The 20,207-nt window shown below is 48.5% G+C and overlaps 2 protein-coding genes across 3 annotated transcripts in view; one reads left to right on the top strand and one right to left on the bottom strand.

The window, feature by feature from the left end:
* Window positions 1-18,577, top strand: part of mtrex (Mtr4 exosome RNA helicase) — a 33,454-nt gene extending 14,877 nt beyond the window's left edge. Inside the window, exons 17-27 of the mRNA XM_031578260.2 lie at window positions 331-503; window positions 794-862; window positions 2,185-2,313; window positions 6,124-6,234; window positions 7,204-7,392; window positions 9,800-9,963; window positions 11,766-11,871; window positions 14,875-14,931; window positions 15,104-15,266; window positions 17,192-17,296; window positions 18,434-18,577. Coding sequence (XP_031434120.1) covers window positions 331-503; window positions 794-862; window positions 2,185-2,313; window positions 6,124-6,234; window positions 7,204-7,392; window positions 9,800-9,963; window positions 11,766-11,871; window positions 14,875-14,931; window positions 15,104-15,266; window positions 17,192-17,296; window positions 18,434-18,486 — 1,319 coding nt within the window. The 3' untranslated portion in view covers window positions 18,487-18,577. The remainder of the gene's footprint in view (window positions 1-330; window positions 504-793; window positions 863-2,184; window positions 2,314-6,123; window positions 6,235-7,203; window positions 7,393-9,799; window positions 9,964-11,765; window positions 11,872-14,874; window positions 14,932-15,103; window positions 15,267-17,191; window positions 17,297-18,433) is intronic.
* A 176-nt stretch (window positions 18,578-18,753) lies between these two features.
* Window positions 18,754-20,207, bottom strand: part of plpp1a (phospholipid phosphatase 1a) — an 18,345-nt gene continuing 16,891 nt past the window's right edge. For both annotated transcript variants that reach the window (XM_012821157.3, XM_012821156.3), the window contains exons 5-6: window positions 20,155-20,207; window positions 18,754-19,286 (exon numbers count right to left, since the gene is read on the bottom strand). The exon at window positions 20,155-20,207 is cut by the window's right edge and continues 124 nt beyond it. In XM_012821157.3, the coding sequence (XP_012676611.1) occupies window positions 19,167-19,286; window positions 20,155-20,207 (173 nt within the window). In that variant the 3' untranslated portion in view covers window positions 18,754-19,166. The remainder of the gene's footprint in view (window positions 19,287-20,154) is intronic.

The raw sequence follows: 20,207 nt of genomic DNA, 5'->3' as shown, positions 1-20,207 counted from the left end.
CCCTTACTGCAGACGACAGGTCCAGCTGGCCACTAAGAGGTGTTGCGTACGGCTTAGTCAGAATATGCAGCTGTTCGTGGATCTGTGTGCAGAGCGTTCGGCCATAATCAGACACATGGGCATGGCTGCCTTTTATTAACGCATTAATGCCATAAGGCCCATAGCTTTGCCAGGCTGGCGTCTGTTTGCGTCTGTTTTAAGGATTCAGATGAAGTTGTTCCCAATGCTGTAGCTGTGCTGTGAAAGCCATCAGGTCGTGTTTTGAGGTTGTTAACACACACACACACACACACACACACAAACACACTCACACTCACTTTTCTCCTGCAGAGATGAAGAAGCTGGAGGAACAGTACAACGCCATTGAAATCCCAAACGAGGAGAGCGTGGTCACCTACTACAAGATCCGCCAGCAGCTGGCCAAGCTGGCCAAGGAGATCGAGGAGTTCGTCCGCAAGCCCAAGTACTGCCTGCCCTTCCTCCAGCCAGGGAGGCTAGTCAAGGTCAGAAGCGCGTGTGTGTGTGCGCGTGCGCGTGCGCGTGTGTGTGTGTGTGTGTTCCACATTATGCTGTTTTCTGCGTTTAGGATATACATGCCTGGAAATGTATTTGAGGAGATTGAAAAAAATATATATATTTCTCCAGCTCTTTGAAATCCTAGTCTCATAAAAATGTCTGTCTTTGTAGCTACAACAGTCACTTCCCCAGCCACTCAAGTAGAGTCTGTGTCCTGGTAGCTCACCAAACACGAGCAGCTGTTTACTTGATCAATCCCTCTTGCATCTTTTCCCAGGTGAAGAACGAGGAAGCTGATTACGGCTGGGGAGTGGTCGTGAACTTCTCCAAGAAGTCAAACGTCAAGGTATTTTGTCCGTCAAATAATTGCCAACATGACACATGAACTCTGTGGTTCCAGAAGGGAAATTCCAAATTTCCATTTCCTTTCCCACTTTGCATATACACTGAGCGGGACTTCCAAAAATGTCCAAACGAGGTCGTGGTGAGGTCGTCCAGTCGGACCTTATCTTGTTTTTCTTCCTCTCCCGTAAGGGAAATAAATTTGGCCCTAGTCACCGTCTAGAAATATTTAGGTATGAAATATACACAAAGACATGCTTATGAAGAAACGTATACATAACCACATCCAGATTGAAGTACCATTACAGACACATCCTAAACAACAGATTAATTTCACGAGTGGTTGGTGCATACCGCTCTAGACCGCCTTGGAGATAGAGGAGTGGGTTGGACGGACCTACCCAGCCCTGCACTTCCTGGGGCATAGAAGCAGGTCACATGACAGGAAGTTCTGTGGGCATGAAAAGGATGTCTGTTTTAGTTGGCCTCCACCTTTTTAATGTTTGTAGTGCTCAAATAGTAGTCGGGAATCTTCTGGAACTAAAGTGATCCGGAGATGAATCCCTCACGCGGAGGGTCTGTATGCCTCAGAAGTAAAGGGAAGTATTCGAAATTTGAGAGAAATTGAAGGACTTAAAAATGAGATGTAGTTGTAGACATGAAGAGTGCTTGAATTTTCCGTCAACAGTTGCATAAATTCTCATTGAAGGGGGATATTCTGTGAAGTTGTAAAGATATCAGAAGTTTGAACAGCTGCTTCCCGTTTGGGTTGTTCTTACACTTCTCCCAGAAGGCTGTAGGCAGAGGTCCGTTTACAGATTTAGGCAGAGGTCCGTTTACAGATTTAGGCAGAGGTCCGTTTACAGATTTAGGCAGAGGTCCGTATACAGATTTAGGCAGATGTCTGTATACAGATTTAGGCAGATGTCTGTATACAGATTTAGGCAGAGGTCCGTTTACAGATTTAGGCAGAGGTCCGTTTACAGATTTAGGCAGAGGTCTGTATACAGATTTAGGCAGAGGTCCGTTTACAGATTTAGGCAGAGGTCTGTATACAGATTTAGGCAGAGGTCCGTTTACAGATTTAGGCAGAGGTCCGTTTACAGATTTAGGCAGAGGTCTGTTTACAGATTTAGGCAGAGGTCTGTATACAGATTTAGGCAGAGGTCTGTATACAGATTTAGGCTACTGTAAGAGAGTGGAAGTGAGGTGTGTGAAGATGGCAAAATGCTGTGCAGTAATGTAAAGATTTGAATATTGGTTCAATAACCCTCTCCATTTTTCTCTTCTCTCTCTCTCTCTCTCTCTCTCTCCCCTCCTCTCCAGACGGTGAGTGCGGATGTGGACCCTCTGTACGTGGTGGAGGTTCTGCTCCACTGCAGCAAGGACAGCGTGAAGAACGCCGCCACTGAGTCTGCTCGTCCCGCCGGCCCAGGAGAGAAGGGGGAGATGCAGGTACCCCATCAGACCGCTCTGTTTCAGCCATTACGCCGTCAGAACAACATACTCATACCTCTTGTTCTTCTTGTAGCTCCAGCAGTTTGTCTTTTAGTTTCATGCTCTCTGTGTGTGTGTGTGTGTGTGTGTGTGTGTGTGTGTGTGTGTGGATATTGAGTTTGGCTCTATTAGAGGTCGTTGGCATGGTCATTTCTCCTCTCTCCCTTAAGGACTCCACTACAGAGTGCATGGTCTTCAGTAACTAGAACTGAATAAAAAGGATTGAGTGTGTGACAGTAAGAGTGATGGCTCACCTCTCTCTCTCTCTCTCTCTCTCTCTCTCTCTCTCTCTCTCTCTCCCTCTCTCGGCTTGGACTCATTGTGTAAGGTTGGCAGGCAGGCAGGCCGGTCCAACTGCAAACAGAAACAGCACTGACCACACCAGTCTCACTGCTCTGTTGCGTTGCGAGGGCCTGCGGGGTGAAGATAAACACCTCCTGGCTCTAGCTGGCCTGGCCCGCCTCTCTCTCTCTCTCTCTCTCTCTCTCTCTCTCTCTCTCTCTCTCTCTCTCTCTCTCTCTCTCTCTGCGTGGACACCAGTCTCAGTGCTGGGTTGCGTTGCGAGGGCCTGCGGGGTGAAGATAAACACCTCCTGGCTCTAGCTGGCCTGGCCCGCCTGGGGAGCAGCAGCAGCATGATCGCCATTAAAGCTGAATGTTGAGACATGTTCATTTCATTTGCAAAATGTTTGCAACTTTGATTTCACTGGCACTTTGCCAGGTGCTGTAGATGCTTATCGGAACAGCCGTGCCAGCTGTTGACACTGATAGGGTTTCTCTTGAGGGGGTCCCTCCTGTGAACCTTAACTTCTGCCCCACCTCAGACTACTGCCCACCTCAGACTACTGCCCCCTCAGACTACTGCCCACCTCAGACTATTGCCCCCTCAGTGAACCATAACTTCTGCTCCCCCCCCCCCCCAGCCTCAGACTACTACCCCACCTCAGACTACCCTGCCTCTGTTACCACCTCCCACCCCCCCCCAGAGTCATGAGGCATGACGCAGGCAGGAAGTAGGTGAGAGGGAAACGCTGAAGCGCCAGAAAGGTCACGTCTACATTAAGTCACATAGCGAGCTCCTTCATGCCCGCGGGCCCACGGTACAGTACATGTGAATGCCGCCATTGTCTCCGCATGTGTGGGTGCGTCGGAGAGGACGGGCTCCCCTAACCCCCGCCCCCGCCGCCGCGGCACGAGACTCCACCAGAGCCAGGACCGATACGCCTGGATAACCATATTTATTGAGTTTGCCATGAAACAAACTTCTGCAGCTTTAAATCAAATGAAACGTGAATGGTCTGGTTTTGTTGGCTGTTGAAGCGTGGGGTGTGCTGCTGGCCTGCCTACCAGTGAGGTGGCCGCTGTCGAAAGTCGTCGTGGCTTATGACATTATGTGGTTGTTTCTTGAGCAATCATGGATGATGGAAAAAGCTGTTGCACACTTTTGCAATATTTCATTTGAACATAAGTTAACTGTTTTAACTGATTTACGGTATGTTGACACGCTGTGTGCGGTTGGGTCACTTTCAAGCAAAACACTGGCCGTGTCAGTGAGTCAAATTTAAGTCCCACGTGTAAAATGGTAGAAGTTTGATTAAGAGTCAGTGGCTAAAGGTGTGTAAACCCAGATAGTGCTCTTACTTTACACAACTGTTAGCGTAATTACTCTTAGTTTTCAGAGTCCAAACCATAGCAGGCACCCTAATATTTCAAAAATTTCAGTCCGTTAAATAGCTAGAATGAGGCAGAAAGCCTAGATTGATACTTGAATTGAAACAGTTTGAAACTGTGGGCTGTCTTCTCATAGCGTGTGTGTGTGTGTGTGTGTGTGTGTGTGTGTGTGTGTGTGTGTGTGTTTACACTGACAGTGGCTTCCTGTGTTAATGTTGAACAGGCGTCGCTTTGGCTGCTGTGTTCTCTCGCATTAGCACCAGCTGACCTCTAACTCAATATGGCGCGTTTGGCCGTCCAGTGACGGAGTGTTCAGTGACGGAGTGTCCAGTGACGGAGTGTTCAGTGACGGAGTGTCCAGTGACGGAGTGTTCAGTGACGGAGTGTCCAGTGACGGAGTGTGCCGTCTTCCTTGCATTCCCTGGGATCATTTCCCCCTTGCTGTACAGACACCCTGCACTCTCTCTCTCTCTCTCTCTCTCTCTCTCTCTCTCTCTCTCTCTCTCTCTCTCTCTAAAACACCCTGCACTCTCTCTCTCTCTCTCTCTCTCTCTCTCTCTCTCTCTCTCTCTCTCTCTAAAACACCCTGCACTCTCTCTCTCTCTCTCTCTCTCTCTCTCTCTCTCTCTCTCTCTCTCTCTCTCTCTCTCTCTCTCTCTCTAAAACACCCTGCATTCTCTCTCTCTCTCTCTCTCTCTCTCTCTCTCTCTCTCTAAAACACCCTGCATTCTCTCTCTCTCTCTCTCTCTCTCTCTCTCTCTCTCTCTCTCTCTCTCTCTCTCTCTCTCTCTAAAACACCCTGCATTCTCTCTCTCTCTCTCTCTCTCTCTCTCTCTCTCTCTCTCTCTCTCTCTCTCTAAAACCACCCTGCATTCTCTCTCTCTCTCTCTCTCTCTCTCTCTCTCTCTCTCTCTCTAAAACACCCTGCATTCTCTCTCTCTCGCTCTCTCTCTCTCTCTCTCTCTCTCTCTAAAACACCCTGCATTCTCTCTCTCTCGCTCTCTCTCTCTCTCTCTCTCTCTCTCTAAAACACCCTGCATTCTCTCTCTCTCGCTCTCTCTCTCTCTCTCTCTCTCTCTCTCTCTCTAAAACACCCTGCATTCTCTCTCTCTCTCTCTCTCTCTCTCTCTCTCTCTCTCTCTCTCTCTCTAAAACACCCTGCATTCTCTCTCTCTCTCTCTCTCTCTCTCTCTCTCTCTCTCTCTCTCTCTCTCTCTCTAAAACACCCTGCATTCTCTCTCTCTCTCTCTCTCTCTCTCTCTCTCTCTCTCTCTCTCTCTCTCTCTCTCTCTCTCTAAAACACCCTGCATTCTCTCTCTCCGTCTCTAACCCGGAGTCCCATGGTTAAGTGATTTAGCTGCAGTTTCAGAAGCACAGATGTGGGATAAGTTCAGCTCTCTTGTTTTCCCCTCTTTCTCTCTCGTCTTCTTTACCTTCATTGTCTCTCTCACCATCTCTCTCTTCTCTGCCCCCCCCCCCCCCCCAAGCCCCCTAGGTCCTTACTCATATCTCTCTTCCTGAATGCGTTCAGGTTAATGTTGAATGGCTGCCTGTACGCTATTCTTGCCACAAATAATATGAATTTAATTTTTTTTTGTATCATTTTGTAGCTTTTGGTGAGGCAAAGCGCAGCTTTAAAAGATAAAATAGCTGAACGCCATTGTGTGGTGGAGACGTCTTCTGTATCACAGGTGCAGGGTTTATATTGGAGCACATGATGAAACCGATACAGCGCCAGGCTTTTCCCCTCAGACACGGCCAGCAGGCAGAGCAGTTATTCCAGAGTCATTCCAGAGTTATTCCTTGCAGTGGAAAAATGTCAAACATGCCTCTGTTGTCTTCTCTCTTTCTTCGCTCTCCATCATTCTCTGTTTCCTTTCTGTGCCCTTTTTCTTTTTCTCTCTCTCTCTCTCTCAAAATTCAAAAGAAGCTTTATTGGCATGACCATAACGTTGTAGAGTAAAGCATTTGGGTTGGATATATAAAAGTGATTACATAAACAATACATTCTCTCCCTCTCTCTCTCTCTCTCTCTCTCTCTCTCTCTCTCTCTCTCTCTCTCTCTCTCTCTCTCTCTCTCTCTCTCTCTCTCTCCCAGGTTGTGCCCGTGATGCTTCACCTGATCTCCAGCATCAGCTCCGTCCGCCTCTACATCCCCAAGGACCTGCGGCCCTACGACAACAGACAGAGCATGCTCAAATCCATCCAGGTGCGGGACAAACATCATCATCCTCCACTCCTCCTCCTCTCCCCAACCCCTCATCCTCTCCTCCTCCTCTCCCCCACTCCTCCTCCTCCTCTCCCTTTCCCCCTACCAGGGGCCTCCACTTCACTCGCTCTCTCTCTCCCCTTCTGTCTGTCTCTCTCCCCTGTCTGTCTGTCTGTCTGTCTGTCTCTTCCTCTCTCTGTCTGTTCCTCTCTCTGTCTGTCTGTCCCTCAGTCTCTCTCTCCCTCTCATCCTCCTCCTCTGAGTTGATTTCCATGTATTCAAATTGTGCAATTCATCGCATCATGCTGGGCCTGCGGTCCTGAGGGCAAACACACACACACACACACACACACACCACACACACACACAGGCCCTCGGGACACAGTGACCATGGTGTTTAGTAAATGTCAGCTGTCGCCACAGCCAAGAAAGCACAGATGCACTCATTGTCTAAGCAGACCTCCGCAGATTCAATCTGGCGACAGCTGTCTCCTCCCTCTCCACATAGGCTAAAACACACACATCTGCACGAGTCCTCCGTCTCCACATAGGCTAAAACACACACATCTGCACGCCTGCTAAGGGCTGGACGAGTCTGGATCAGGCCTTATTTGTCTTTGCCTTGTTTGCTTGTTTCACTGGAGTTGGGATGGGGCAAATAGGAATGGGATACGGCAGGTTGTGGAAGAGTTGGGATGGGGCAAATAGGAATGGGATACGGCAGGAGGTGGAAGAGTTGGGATGGGGCAAATAGGAATGGGATACGGCAGGAGGTGGAAGCGGCAGGAACTTTCAGAGACACACCAACAGGGCGAGTCGGAAAAGGGCAGGATAAATGAATCCCATTGTTTTCATGGAGAATATTTCTAAAAATATCTCCTCTCTGTCATTTTGTCACTCTGTCTCGCTCTTTATCGCTCTCTCATTGTCTCTCTCTCTCTCTCTCTCTCTCTCTCTCTCTCCATCCAGGAGGTGCAGAAGCGTTTCCCAGACAGCCTGCCCCTGCTGGACCCCATTGACGACATGGGCATCAAGGACCCGGGCCTGAAGAAGGTCATCCAGAAGGTGGAGGCGTTCGAGCACCGGATGTACTCCCACCCGCTGCACAGCGACCCCAGCCTGGAGGCCGTCTACACGCTGTGCGAGAAGAAGGCCCTGGTGAGCGTGCGCACGCAACGGAATAAACAAACGCTTGGTTAGACAGTTACAGTTTTTCAAAAAAAGAGGTTCACACAAAAAACACACAGTGCACCACGGCCCCAGGCCCCTCTGTTTACACAAGAAAACTACACCTAACAATCAAAAACACTTTCTAGTTTATTTTTTATTTTTAAGTAACTGTTTGTCAGCCCTATGTGTGTTTGTGACTGAGACTGGAGTGTGTGTGTGTGTGTGTGTGTGTGTGTGTGTGTGTAACTGAGAAGGGTGTGTGTGTGTGTGTGTGTGCATGCATGTGTTTGTTTTGATTTAGTACCATGGGCACCGTGCCATTTCCTGGCATGTTGAACTTTTTTTTAAAGTTCCTGTTGAATCAAACAAATACAGGAAACGGTCCTCAGTGGACGTAGGTTCTGCTCCGCGAATCTCTCGGCACCGAACAATGAGCTCGGTCCCTTCAGGCACTCCCTGAAACGCCACACTGCCGCCGCTGTAAATATGAAGCTTATGTGAGCCGACAGAAAAAAGCAGGATAGTGCGACAGTTGGGGCTATTTATTGTCTGTTATGAAATGTGTTATTGTTCCTTGAGAGCGAGGGATCCCGCAAGGCTTGTAAATGTGTCGGTCTGTGTGCGTGTTGACATGTTGTGGGCATATTTAACGTGCGTGTTTGATGAGCTTTTAATATCGACAGCCCATGTAGATGCCCTCGGGGGCATTAGTGCCCCTGATTAGTTCTCAATGCGGGTAGTTCTCACGGGCTTCCCTGAAGTTCAGCTTCTTTGGCATGCGAGTCGGATTTAGCGCGACACCCTCCCCTGTAAACCAGATTACACTTCTGTTTGATCAGGCGTGACGAGAGATTTACACCTCCAATCCCCTCGACACCCCACCCCACCCCACCCCTCCCCTCTGCCCCAATCAGGATCCTGTGCTGCCCTTAAGCCCTCGTAACATCCAGGGCAGGATGTAACACACACACACACACACACACTCTCACGCTTGCACCAGATAAACAACATCGCTGGGGTCAGGATCGGAGCTTTATGCAACGTACATAAGACAGGTTTCGTAGTAAAGCAGGTGTCGGAACATTTTAGTCGGGGATAATGTGTTCCTGGCGACTGATTTAATCATTTTAGGTTTAAAACATTCAGTGTTCTCATAACCCATTTGTTTATGACATATTTTCCAGACATTTGCCCCCAAAAAAAGCTGCTTTCTGATCATTGATTTCATTTCGAGTTTTAGAACATTGATGGTTGTTTTCAATGCAGGCGAGTACCAGCTGTGGTGTGTACATGAATTTGACTTGGCACGGCTGAATGATTGGGCAGACAAGACAATAGGATCTAAAGCGGAAGGGTTGCGTTTAAGTGGTTTTGGTTCCATCGAACAGTTAACTCTCAGTGCTTAATGGATTGAGTACAAACCTTTCAACGTTTTTAAGCGTCGCTTTAAATGGCCCTAATAGCGAACGATAAAGGCGTTAGCCTAGCATTACTTTTGTCCAAAAGAGCCACCAGGAAGATCCTCATTCCCTGTTGCTAACCAGAACCAGGTGAAATGGGGACGCGAGGGAAGCTAGTGGGTGTCTGCGTGCCCGTCCACAAGTGTGTTATAACAAGCGGTGCAGTGAGGCCTAAGTGGATAATGCGCTTAGCTGGTGACCGTCAGGCGCGGTATCCTAGCCGCGAGGGTTTGGAGTAGTAGCACCGGTGCAGGCCAATGCTATTTAAACGTCCTGTCTCAGCCCTTCTCAAGCTCTTTCCTCTGATTGGATTTAGAGCCCTCAGCCTAGCTGACATGCATAGCGAAAGCCCGTTTGTTTGTTTGTTTTGTGTGTCACTAAACCACATCCTTGGAATACCCCCCTGGTGCTACAGAATAGCGTCTTTGTCCCGGCTCAGATAATGGTGCCGTACTGTGGTGGTCACATGCAGGCATGTCCTGCTTCACCTTACTGTGGTGGTCACATGCAGGCATGTCCTGCTTCACCTTACTGTGGTGGTCACATGTAGGCATGTCCTGCGTCGCTGGCCGTGCGTAATGATGGTGCTCCATAATGTTCCTCACATGTTTTCCTTTGCTGTGAGGTTTTTAATGTTTTTTTTTTTAGATGACCTTTTTGTGAGTTGAGTGAAATATCATGTCATGTTGTGTGCTGTGGCTATATCTGTTTGGGCCACAGGGGAAATGGGAGGCCAACCTATGGGCGTTCCTCAACCTTTTCCAAAATGAGTAAGCAGTCCCATTATGAACTCTGTGTGTGTTTAACAATGTCTCTCTCTCTGTGTCTGTCTCTCTCTCTCTCTCTTTCTTTCTTTCTTTCTTTCTTTCTTTCTTTCTTTCTTTCTTTCTCTCTCTCTCTCTCTCCATGTCTTCGTTCCTCCTCCTGTTCCTCAGATTGCGGGCAACATCAAGTCGGCGAAGCGGGAGCTGAAGAAGGCGCGCACCGTGCTGCAGATGGACGAGCTCAAGTGCCGCAAGCGCGTGATCCGCCGCCTGGGCTTCGCCAACGCCTGCGACGTCATCGAGATGAAGGGCCGCGTGGCCTGTGAGATCAGCAGGTGGGGGGCTCGCTCTGACCTCCGACCCTAGACAAGAACCGTTCAGATCAGTCACACACACGCGGTTCCGACCCTACACAAGAACCGTTCAGATCAGTCACACACACGCGGTTCCGACCCTACACAAGAACCGTTCAGATCAGTCACACACACGTGGTTCCGACCCTACACAAGAACCGTTCAGATCAGTCACACACACGCGGTTCCGACCCTACACAAGAACCGTTCAGATCAGTCACACACTCATGGTTCCTCACTGGGCTCTATGTTCAGTACATTGAGAACTACTGTTGGTTCCTCTGCACGGAACCTCAGACACCGCTGAGGGAAAGCTTCCGTTTAGGGTCGGCTAAAGTTTAGCGTACTCTTTGAAGGCCAGTGTGACGTGTTCAGGGTCGGCTAAAGTTTAGCGTACTCTTTGAAGGCCAGTGTGACGCAAGCATTCAGGCAACCTCTCATCCTGACCTCAGCGCTTAGCATTGTGTGATTAATAAGTAACGAGTTATCTGTGAAACTCAGGCTGTGTAAGCGACTGGAGACGCCACCTCCAGAGGAAGCTTGATTGACAACGCAATAAATGTGTTGGCTTACTGAGGCTGCATGCGTCAGACTAGACGCAAATTAAAACCACAGTGGTCCGTAATCCAGCCGCCAGGCTCTGGTATCAAATGCTTATGTAGGAATGGAGCCGCTGATCTTAGGTGTGTGTGTGTGTGTGTCCTTAACCACAGCGGCTGGATTGAGTGGAGTGTTTGATTTGATTGAGGAGGTGATCTCTTTCCCATGAATCCACTTCCCTGATCTTCGCCATAAAATTCAGTCCTCTAGGCCTTTGAGTCGAAAACTCTGCTTTTTAACGGCAGCAGTCAGTCATGACCCCTGACCTGTCCATCAGTCAGTCATGACCCCAGACCTGTCCATCAGTCAGTCGTGACCCCCTGACCTGTCCATCAGTCAGTCATGACCCCTGACCTGTCCATCAGTCAGTCATGACCCCAGACCTGTCCATCAGTCAGTCATGACCCCCTGACCTGTCCATCAGTCAGTCGTGACCCCAGACCTGTCCATCAGTCAGTCATAACCCCTGACCTGTCCATCAGTCATGACCCCAGACCTGTCCATCAGTCAGTCGTGACCCCTGACCTGTCCATCAGTCAGTCATAACCCCAGACCTGTCCATCAGTCAGTCATAACCCCTGACCTGTCCATCAGTCAGTCGTGACCCCTGACCTGTCCATCAGTCAGTCATGACCCCTGACCTGTCCATCAGTCAGTCATGACCCCAGACCTGTCCATCAGTCAGTCGTGACCCCTGACCTGTCCATCAGTCAGTCATAACCCCTGTCCATCAGTCAGTCATGACCCCTGACCTGTCCATCAGTCAGTCATGACCCCTGACCTGTCCATCAGTCAGTCATGACCCCTGACCTGTCCATCAGTCAGTCGTGACCCCCTGACCTGTCCATCAGTCATGACCCCTGACCTGTCCATCAGTCGTGACCCCTGACCTGTCCATCAGTTCCGACTGCTGTGTGTGAGATCAGCACTCACTGAATGTCTCCCAAGCGTCAAACTCACACTTGAAAACAACCTCTGCGTTTCCAACACTGATGTGTGTGTGTGTGTGTGTGTGTGTGTGTGTGTGTGTGTGTGTGTGTGTGTGTGTGTGTGTGTGTGTGTGTGTGTGTGTGTGTGTGTGTGTGTGTGTGTGTGTGTGTGTGTGTGTGTGTGTGTGTGTGTGTGTGTGTGTGTGTGTGTGTGTGTGTGTGTGTGTGTGTGTGTGTGTTGTCTCTGTCCTGCAGTGCTGATGAGCTGCTCCTGACTGAGATGGTGTTCAACGGGCTCTTCAACGATCTGACAGCCGAGCAGGCCACGGCTCTCCTCAGCTGCTTTGTGTTCCAGGAAAACGTAATTTAAACACACACCCACACCCACACCCACACACACGCACACACCCTCCTCTCTTCCCCTGATTATCCTTTCATCACACACACAATCACTCCGTAAGCTCCTGGAGCGTCCACTGGAAGTGCTTGGCCCTCCCCCCCGCGGCAGGTATTCCAAACGCTTGTTGACAGGAGGAGTGTTGTCGTCTGCGTCTGCATGGCCATTTAAGGCTAGGAGATTAGGAGCAGCCCGTGTGTGTGTGTGTGTTTGATCAGCGCCAGGGATCTGTAGCGGGATTCAGATGGAGCTCAGATCGGATCTCTTTACGGTCCGTCCAAATACAGAGGAATTCATAGCCATGCCTGGCCAACAGGTCTCTGTTAAGTCTCGCTCTCCCTCTCCCTCTCCCTCTCCCTCTCCCTCTCCCTCTCTCTCTCTCTCTCTCTCTCTCTCTCTCTCTCTCTCTCTCTCTCCCCCTTTCTCTCTCTCTCTCTCTCTCTCTCTCTCTCTCTCTCTCTCTCTCTCTCTCTCTCTCTCTATCCCTTTCTCTCTCTGGTCTTGGCTTTGTAGATTTAATTTTTGTTTTCCATGCGAAAATAGTGCTCAAATGTGTTTGCATACACACATGCGCACACACAAACACAAATGTACACAAACACTGCTAAGCAAAAATGTGTATTGACTAATGACCTCATTAGTGTTGTTCATAGCATTTCTTTCCTGTGACATGGCCAACCCCTTTAGAGTGTGTGTGTGTGTGTGTCTGTGCAGCTCAATCAGTGTGAATGCTCAGCAAGCACAGCTGGCGTTTAGCATCATGTGTACACAAAAGGCCTGTGTGTGTGTGTGTCATACACACACACAGATGGAAAGCAGAAGCGTGAGTGAGTTTTGGGGACAGCTGTCTCTCGCTCTCAATCACCTGTCAGTGTCAACCTTTTTCTGGCGGAGAGGGAGAGGCCGAGGGGCGGAGGGGGTGGGGGGGGAGAGAGAGAGGGAGCAGAATAGATTGAAGAGAGAAAAAAAGAGAGATGGAGTGAAAGTGGAAATAGAGGGAGAAACTTGGCAGACCGTCCCAACCTAGTTCATAAGCCCAGAAGTCCAGCTCAACACACCACACACACACACACACACCACACACACACACACACACCACACACCACACACACACACACCACACACCACACACACACACACACACACACACCACACACCACACACACACACACGAGAGAGGGAGTCTCCTGAGACTGCTGCTGGGGGTCCAGGATCCCTGCCGGCTGCTGCCCTGTGGCCGTGCCAGAGGAACTGGGTGAAAGAGCGTGTTACATCACCGTGTGCCCTGGTACACACTCACCTAGTCCATACTCTCTCATTTAACACCGGAGTAGAGAGTGTTTCACCACCGTGTGCCCTGGTCAACACTCACCTAGCCCAAACTCTCTCATTTAACACCGGAGTAGAGAGTGTTTCACCACTGCGTGCCCTGGTACACACTCACCTAGCCCAAACTCTCTCATTTAACACCGGAGTAGAGCGTGTTACATCACCGTGTGCCCTGGTACACACTCACCTACTCCGGTGTTAAATGAGAGTTTGGAGTAGAACGTGTTACATCAGTGTGTGCCCTGGTCAACACTCACCTAGCCCAAACTCTCTCATTTAACACCGGAGTAGAGCGTGTTACATCACCGTGTGCCCTGGTACACACTCACCTACTCCGGTGTTAAATGAGAGTTTGGAGTAGAACGTGTTACATCAGTGTGTGCCCTGGTCAACACTCACCTAGTCCAAACTCTCTCATTTAACACCGGAGTAGAGAGTGTTTCACCACCGTGTGCCCTGGTCAACACTCACCTAGTCCAAAGTCTCTCATTTAACACCGGAGTAGTTCAAAGTCAAGGCTGAAGGGCAGAACCAGCCGTGTAATTGGCGCTCAAAGAGGTGCTTTGCAATGGCTGATGGGTCGCAGAAGAGGCTGTGTGTGTGGTTGACCGCTCACCAAGTCTGCCTTACTGTCGAGGTTATATGCACTTTTCAAGGACTTGGCCTAATAGGTTTTGTTACTATGGAAACAAAACCGTGGCAACGACTGTCAAATCATTCCCACCCATGATGTCTTAATCTGGTGCCGACGTTAAAGGTGTGTTTAAGTTCTTTATGTGAAGGGGTTTGTGCGTTGCTATGGAATTATGGAGGCGTTGCCGTGGCAGAACTATGGAAACTGATTTCCAAGCAGACCCACCCTGTGTGATGGTTAAATCTGTTATGAGGCCTCACTAGCTTTGGAGTTTAAGCCTTAATGCGTATATGCTTGGGCTGGAGTTGTGTTTTAATGTTATAGCTCTATGTTGTAGTGAGGTTCTCCGAGAAGCACTGTCCTTCATGTCATATGCAGTATGATTTGAGTTGTGTTGTGTTTATGTTTGGGTCTTGTGGTGTTGTCCTTGTGATTCAGTGTTCTGTGTTGATTGTGTCCTGTGCATTCATAAGTCTGTAAGGTTGTTCTGTTGTTGCTCTAAAAGCAGGGGTCTGAAGGCTGTCTGTCTGTCTGTGTGTGTCTGTCTGTTTCTAGGCTAATGAGATGTCTGTCTGTCTGTCTGTCTGTGTGTGTCTGTCTGTTTCTAGGCTAATGAGATGTCTGTGTGTCTGTCTGTTTCTAGGCTAATGAGATGTCTGTCTGTGTGTGTCTGTCTGTTTCTAGGCTAATGAGATGTCTGTCTGTCTGTCTGTCTGTCTGTCTGTCTGTCTGTCTGTCTGTTTCTAGGCTAATGAGATGTATGTCTGTCTGTCTGTGTGTGTCTGTCTGTTTCTAGGCTAATGAGATGTCTGTCTGTCTGTCTGTCTGTCTGTCTGTCTGTCTCTGTTTCTAGGCTAATGAGATGTCTGTCTGTCTGTCTGTGTGTGTCTGTCTGTCTGTTTCTAGGCTAATGAGATGTCTGTCTGTCTGTGTGTGTCTGTCTGTCTGTTTCTAGGCTAATGAGATGTCTGTCTGTCTGTGTGTGTCTGTCTGTCTGTTTCTAGGCTAATGAGATGCCCAAACTGACGGAGCAGTTGGCTGGCCCCTTGAGACAGATGCAGGTAAAGACCAAGTGATCTGAACTTCAAATACGGAGTGGCGACATGTCAGTCAAATTCAGCCGATGCTATCAGTCTGCTATGGTGCCGTTGCATGTAGAACATACGGGTTCCTAAGGCTGCTGGGCCCCCATAGAGTTTTTTTGTTGGTTCTAAAAATGTGTGTGTGTGTCAGGAGTGTGCCAAGCGCATTGCCAAGGTCTCGTCCGAGGCCAAGCTGGACGTGGACGAAGAGACATACCTGAACGCCTTCAGGCCGCACCTGATGGACGTGGTCTACACCTGGGCCAACGGCTCCACCTTTGCCCAAATCTGCAAGATGACGGACGTCTTCGAAGGTGAGCCCTCCGCACGGCACCCATTCCGATCCACAGCCTCCGACATCTAATGTTAGCACAGCTCATGATTCACAGCCTCGGACATCTAATGTTGGCACAGCTCCTGACTCGCTAGTCCTGCCAGGCAGGGAAGCATTGCGTTCCATTGCATTGTTGAGCAGACATCTCCATGGAGACACACGAGAAACGTATGTGTTTGTCTAGAAGAAAAGGCTGAATTTGTGCTTAGCAAACAAGTCATTGAAGAGAATGGCCCGTCAACCATCAACTTGCACTACTGTGAATGCATGAAAACTGAATTAATGAATTAACTAATAGTTAACTGTATTGGGGGTTGGATAAAATAAATGCTATCTTTCATTTGATTATTGTGCTGAGTTACCTCAGTCTGCGAGCAGTCAGTGAGTTTGAGTTCCTCGCAAATTCCTCTCACATGAAGAAACACTGATGCAATTGTGACAGTCAATAAGTGTGACTGATCAGCCGGAGCGCAGGCACGACTCCCATGCCAGCAGGATGATGGGTAATCAGAGCTTTCAAAAAACACAGATCATTTTCCTCCAGTCCTGGAGCAGGAAGCTAGAGGTCCCAGAGGAGAATTAGCCATTACTGCCAACACACAAAACACACCATGAAGGCTTGGCAAAATTGTGTGTGTGTGTGTGTGTGTGTGTGTGTGTGTGTGTGTGTGTGTGTGTGTGTGTGTGTGTGTGTGTGTGTGTGTGTGTGTGTGGTGTTCATGGAGCCCCTGACACCATGAGATAGCGGAGGGCTTTGGCTCGGCCTGCCTGGTTGACGTGTTGTCCTGAAATATGCGCAGCGTAACCCGACTCCACTTCAGCCGCCAGAGCCCCGAGAAAAACACTCTCGCCTGAGGAGGCGCACACACACACAAGTTTGCGTGGGCTGCGAAATATGCTGGCAAACGTGCAACCAAACTGATGCCGCATCTTTGGAGGGAGGGAGGGAGGGAGGGAGGGAGAGGGAGGGAGGGAGAGGAGGGGAGGAGGGAGGGAGGGAGGGAGGGAGGGAGGGAGAGAGAGGAGGAGGGAGAGAGAGGAGGAGGAGGAGGAGGAGGGAGGGAGGGAGGGAGGGAGAGAGAGAGAGAGAGAAGGAGAGAGGGATCTGTGCTGAGAGTGTGGTTGTGGTAGCTCTGGAGTCAGGATGACATTGTGTGATATGCGGGGAGGAAGAGTGAGAGCTCCAACACCGAAAGATTCCACCCAATCGGGGGGGGGGAGAGAGATGATCTCATTCCACTTGTTCTCTCCCTGTTTGACCCCTTCTTCCTGTGTGGTGTATTCCTATTCTGTAGCGATGGGAAACATAGTGTTTGTCAGTGGAGAAGGTCAAAGTAGCGGTAGTCTCCCACTGTGGCGAATCCTGGGGCAGTGCTGCTGAGTCTACGTGGGCGCAATCGGGCACTGCCTGGCACGGGCCTTATAAATATTCAAAAACAGTCTGTCTGATGTCCCTTTTTAAAAAAAAAATATTTATTCATTTGTTTTCTAGTATATGTGAAGTTGAAGTGGGTTTTAAAGAGAAACAAAGATTGCAACATTTCTTGCTTTTAGAAATCACCACCACAAAATGGTTTTGATCACAAAAACAAATAGTGAAATCCTGCAGGGACTGCTCAGTTTCTGAAGCGACGTGCCGCTACTGCCTGTGACATCTGTTTCAGATCACCACAGAGCAAAGGTTTCAACTGACAGCCAGGCATTTTGTGGAACCCGAAATCTGCATTGCAATTTGATCCGGTAGATACTGGTTGTACAGGAACCAGTGCCATATTGGCATCGGGTTTCGGTGACTAGTCTTGTTTGTGTGTACGTGTGTGTGTGTGTGTGTGTGTGTGTGTAACTGTGAGTATGTGTGTGTTACTGTAAGTGTATCCCCGCTAACGTGCCTCTCTGCTCCCGCAGGCAGTATCATCCGCTGCATGCGGCGTCTGGAGGAGCTCCTGAGGCAGATGTGTCAGGCAGCCAAAGCCATCGGCAACACCGAGCTGGAGAACAAGTTTGCAGAGGGTAAGCACTCGCCGCAGAACCCCCCCCCCCCCTAGAACCAGCCTCTAGAACCCGTGTGTGTGGCTCATCACCGGTTCTCTTGGTGGGTTCTGCTGGTTATCAGCTTTGTAGGTTGTGAAGCCTTTAGATGGCCGATGTTTGAACATTCAAGAACATTTCATTATGTACCAAAAAAGTATTCAAATAGAATTGTAAAGCTTAGTTCCAAAAGGATCTCTCTTTTTTTTTTTATCAGATTATCAGATTAATTAATCCCATATATTGTATATGGGTAAAAGTTGTAATGTTTCATCACAATACTGAAAGCAGTGTGTTCACAAGTATCTGTGCTGCCTGCCGATGTTAGCATAGCTAATGTCCCTTCTTCCTTGATTAGCACCCTAGGGGCAGGCGTTCTGTTCCGAAAGCTCAGGCCTTATTTGCCAAAAATGAAATCTCATTTGGCCATTAAACATCACCTCCCTGTGAGGGCAGAACTTTCTAGAATTTTCTTTGATGCTGATCAAAGTCTCGAGCGGCAAATACTAAAATAAGCAGACGGAAATAGCACGGCACATTGCTGAGTTGGCCTGCGAACGAGCTGATAACGATCGTATCCCCCTCCCACCAGTCCCATCACGCTGCTGGAGTCCAGAATCAGAACAAAACCCAGTATGCCCTCAGAGATCCTCATTGGAGAAAGAGCGCTGATCTACGGCCAGATTGCCTTGACTAGAGTATTGGGTTATTCATGAGTCAAGTTTGCTGCCTAACTGGCCCCAGATCAGCGTCCGTGCTGCGAAAATACTTTGTGCAAAGACACGGGCTGTGGTTCAGGATGCCTGGCACTGCACGCTGTCAGTCACACACACACACACCAGATAAATGGCCACAGATTAGAACAACTTGGTTATATGCACGCCACACGTGATGACCTTTGACCCCGCCGATTAGCGGTAATGATGGCATCGTGATGCAGCTCTGTGCTCGGGCACCATGAAGGCCTCCGTCGTGTCTGAGCCCAACCTCAGATATTTTAACAGGCTCAGCAAACATGCAACAGGACCATAAAACTGTCTGAAAGGAAATTTAAGCACAGTTACATTCTTTTTTTCCTCTCTCTCTCTCTCTCTCTCTCTCTCTCTCTGATTCTGACAGGAATTACAAAGATCAAGAGGGACATAGTTTTTGCTGCCAGTCTTTACCTGTGATTCATCTCCAGACCCACAGGACTGCTTGTTACTTTTCAACTCCGCTTCCTCCCTCCTCCTCCTCACCATGTGTTCCGTATCATGAGGCCGCACACAATGACATTGAAATCATTTGGATGTTTATTTGTGTTAACAAGCATAATGGCTTTGTGTTTTTTTTTTTTTTTTTTTTTCATATTCTTTCAGAAAGCGTAACATATTTTTTTGTACATACACTTTTAAACATAATTTTAATTAAAAAAACGTCTGTATAGTGATTTTTTTTCTTTCTTTCATACAGATAAAAAAAACAAACAAACAAACAAAACAAACAAATCGTGTGTGTGTGTTTCTTCCGATGCATATAGAGAGCTACACTCTTCATATTAGTTTGGTAAAGGAGAGATAGAAAGCTGTGGTGCCAGCAGTAGCAGCAGTCCGGACAAGGCAACATGGAACAACAAACAGCGTCTGTAAGGAACAGTCAAGCGTCCGCCTCTCGGAGCACAGACCCAAGCAGATACATTCACAGGTTCTCCACCAGCAGTGGTACACCCCCTTCAGATTTTTATTCTTCGTTTTTTCTTCTTGCTTTTTTTTAAATGTTCAGGTTTTTTTTTTTTTTTTTTTTTTAAGTTGGTGCGTGCTGTAATCTCTTCCCACCGGATCAGTGGTGTCAAGGACTTCAGTTCCTCTGGAGCTTAGCTGGGGCTGTCAAAATGGTTTCCATTGGTTGGGGTCTCCTGGAGAGTGGTGTGGGGGATCTCGGCCTCCTTTGCCGGCTCTACCCTGTTCTTGAAGAAGTCCGACACGACAAACACCTGCCAGAAAAATATTAGTTTGTCAATAGGCATGGGCTTAAAACACCTTTTTAGGTTTTTTTTTTTTTTTTTTTAAATTCATCTTTTTTTTAGGTTTGTTTGTTTTTCTAGAGACTGAAATCTGAACTCGGCCCTCAATCACCCATTAGAGGACAGCACGCCGTCCCCAAAGACAAGAAATTCCAAAATGATATCTGGCAGTCTCGATGTTATTTTCCTACTCTGGCAGTCTAAATGTCATATTATTCTCCTACTCTGGCCCCATAAATAATTCCCCAGTCTTAAGGGATATGAGTGTGTTTATAATTCCCCAGTCTTAAGGGATATCTGAGTGTGTTTATAACATTGGAACGGGGGGGGTTCCAGCCCACAAGATGTAAAATAACCACCAGATATTTCACTAGATAACAAGAAGGCCAGATATTTCACTAGATAACAAGAAGGCCAGATATTTCACTAGATAACAAGAAGGTCCAGCAGCTGAATCTGGTGATCATGTTCTGAAGAAGAAAAGGATTAAAAATATACTCATGTAATGAACATCCATCCCATTCCCTGCAGCCATGTTAGAGACAGATCTGAGATTCCTTGCTGGACATGACTAATAGATAAGTGGTGTGTAGGAAGATCTATACTTTATGCATGTAGACTAGGAAGGTCTGTTTAATTAATGTAGACTAGGAAGGTCTGCTTAATGTATGTAGACTGGGCAGATCTATATGATTTGTGTATGAAAACTGGGCAGATCTACATGTTCTGTGTATGTAGACTGGGCAGATCTATGTCGTGTGTGTGTGTGTGGGCTTCTCACCACTAGGGTGGCCATGAGGGCAGATCTATTGTGCGTGTGTGTGTGTGGACTCCTCACCACTAGGGTGGCCATGAGGGCGCCCTGCAGCAGGCCCGTGAGCACATCGCTCC

Source organism: Clupea harengus, chromosome 12, assembly GCF_900700415.2.
Source record: "Clupea harengus chromosome 12, Ch_v2.0.2, whole genome shotgun sequence".
Taxonomy (NCBI): domain Eukaryota; kingdom Metazoa; phylum Chordata; class Actinopteri; order Clupeiformes; family Clupeidae; genus Clupea; species Clupea harengus.
This window is presented reverse-complemented; position numbering and strand designations above follow the sequence as displayed.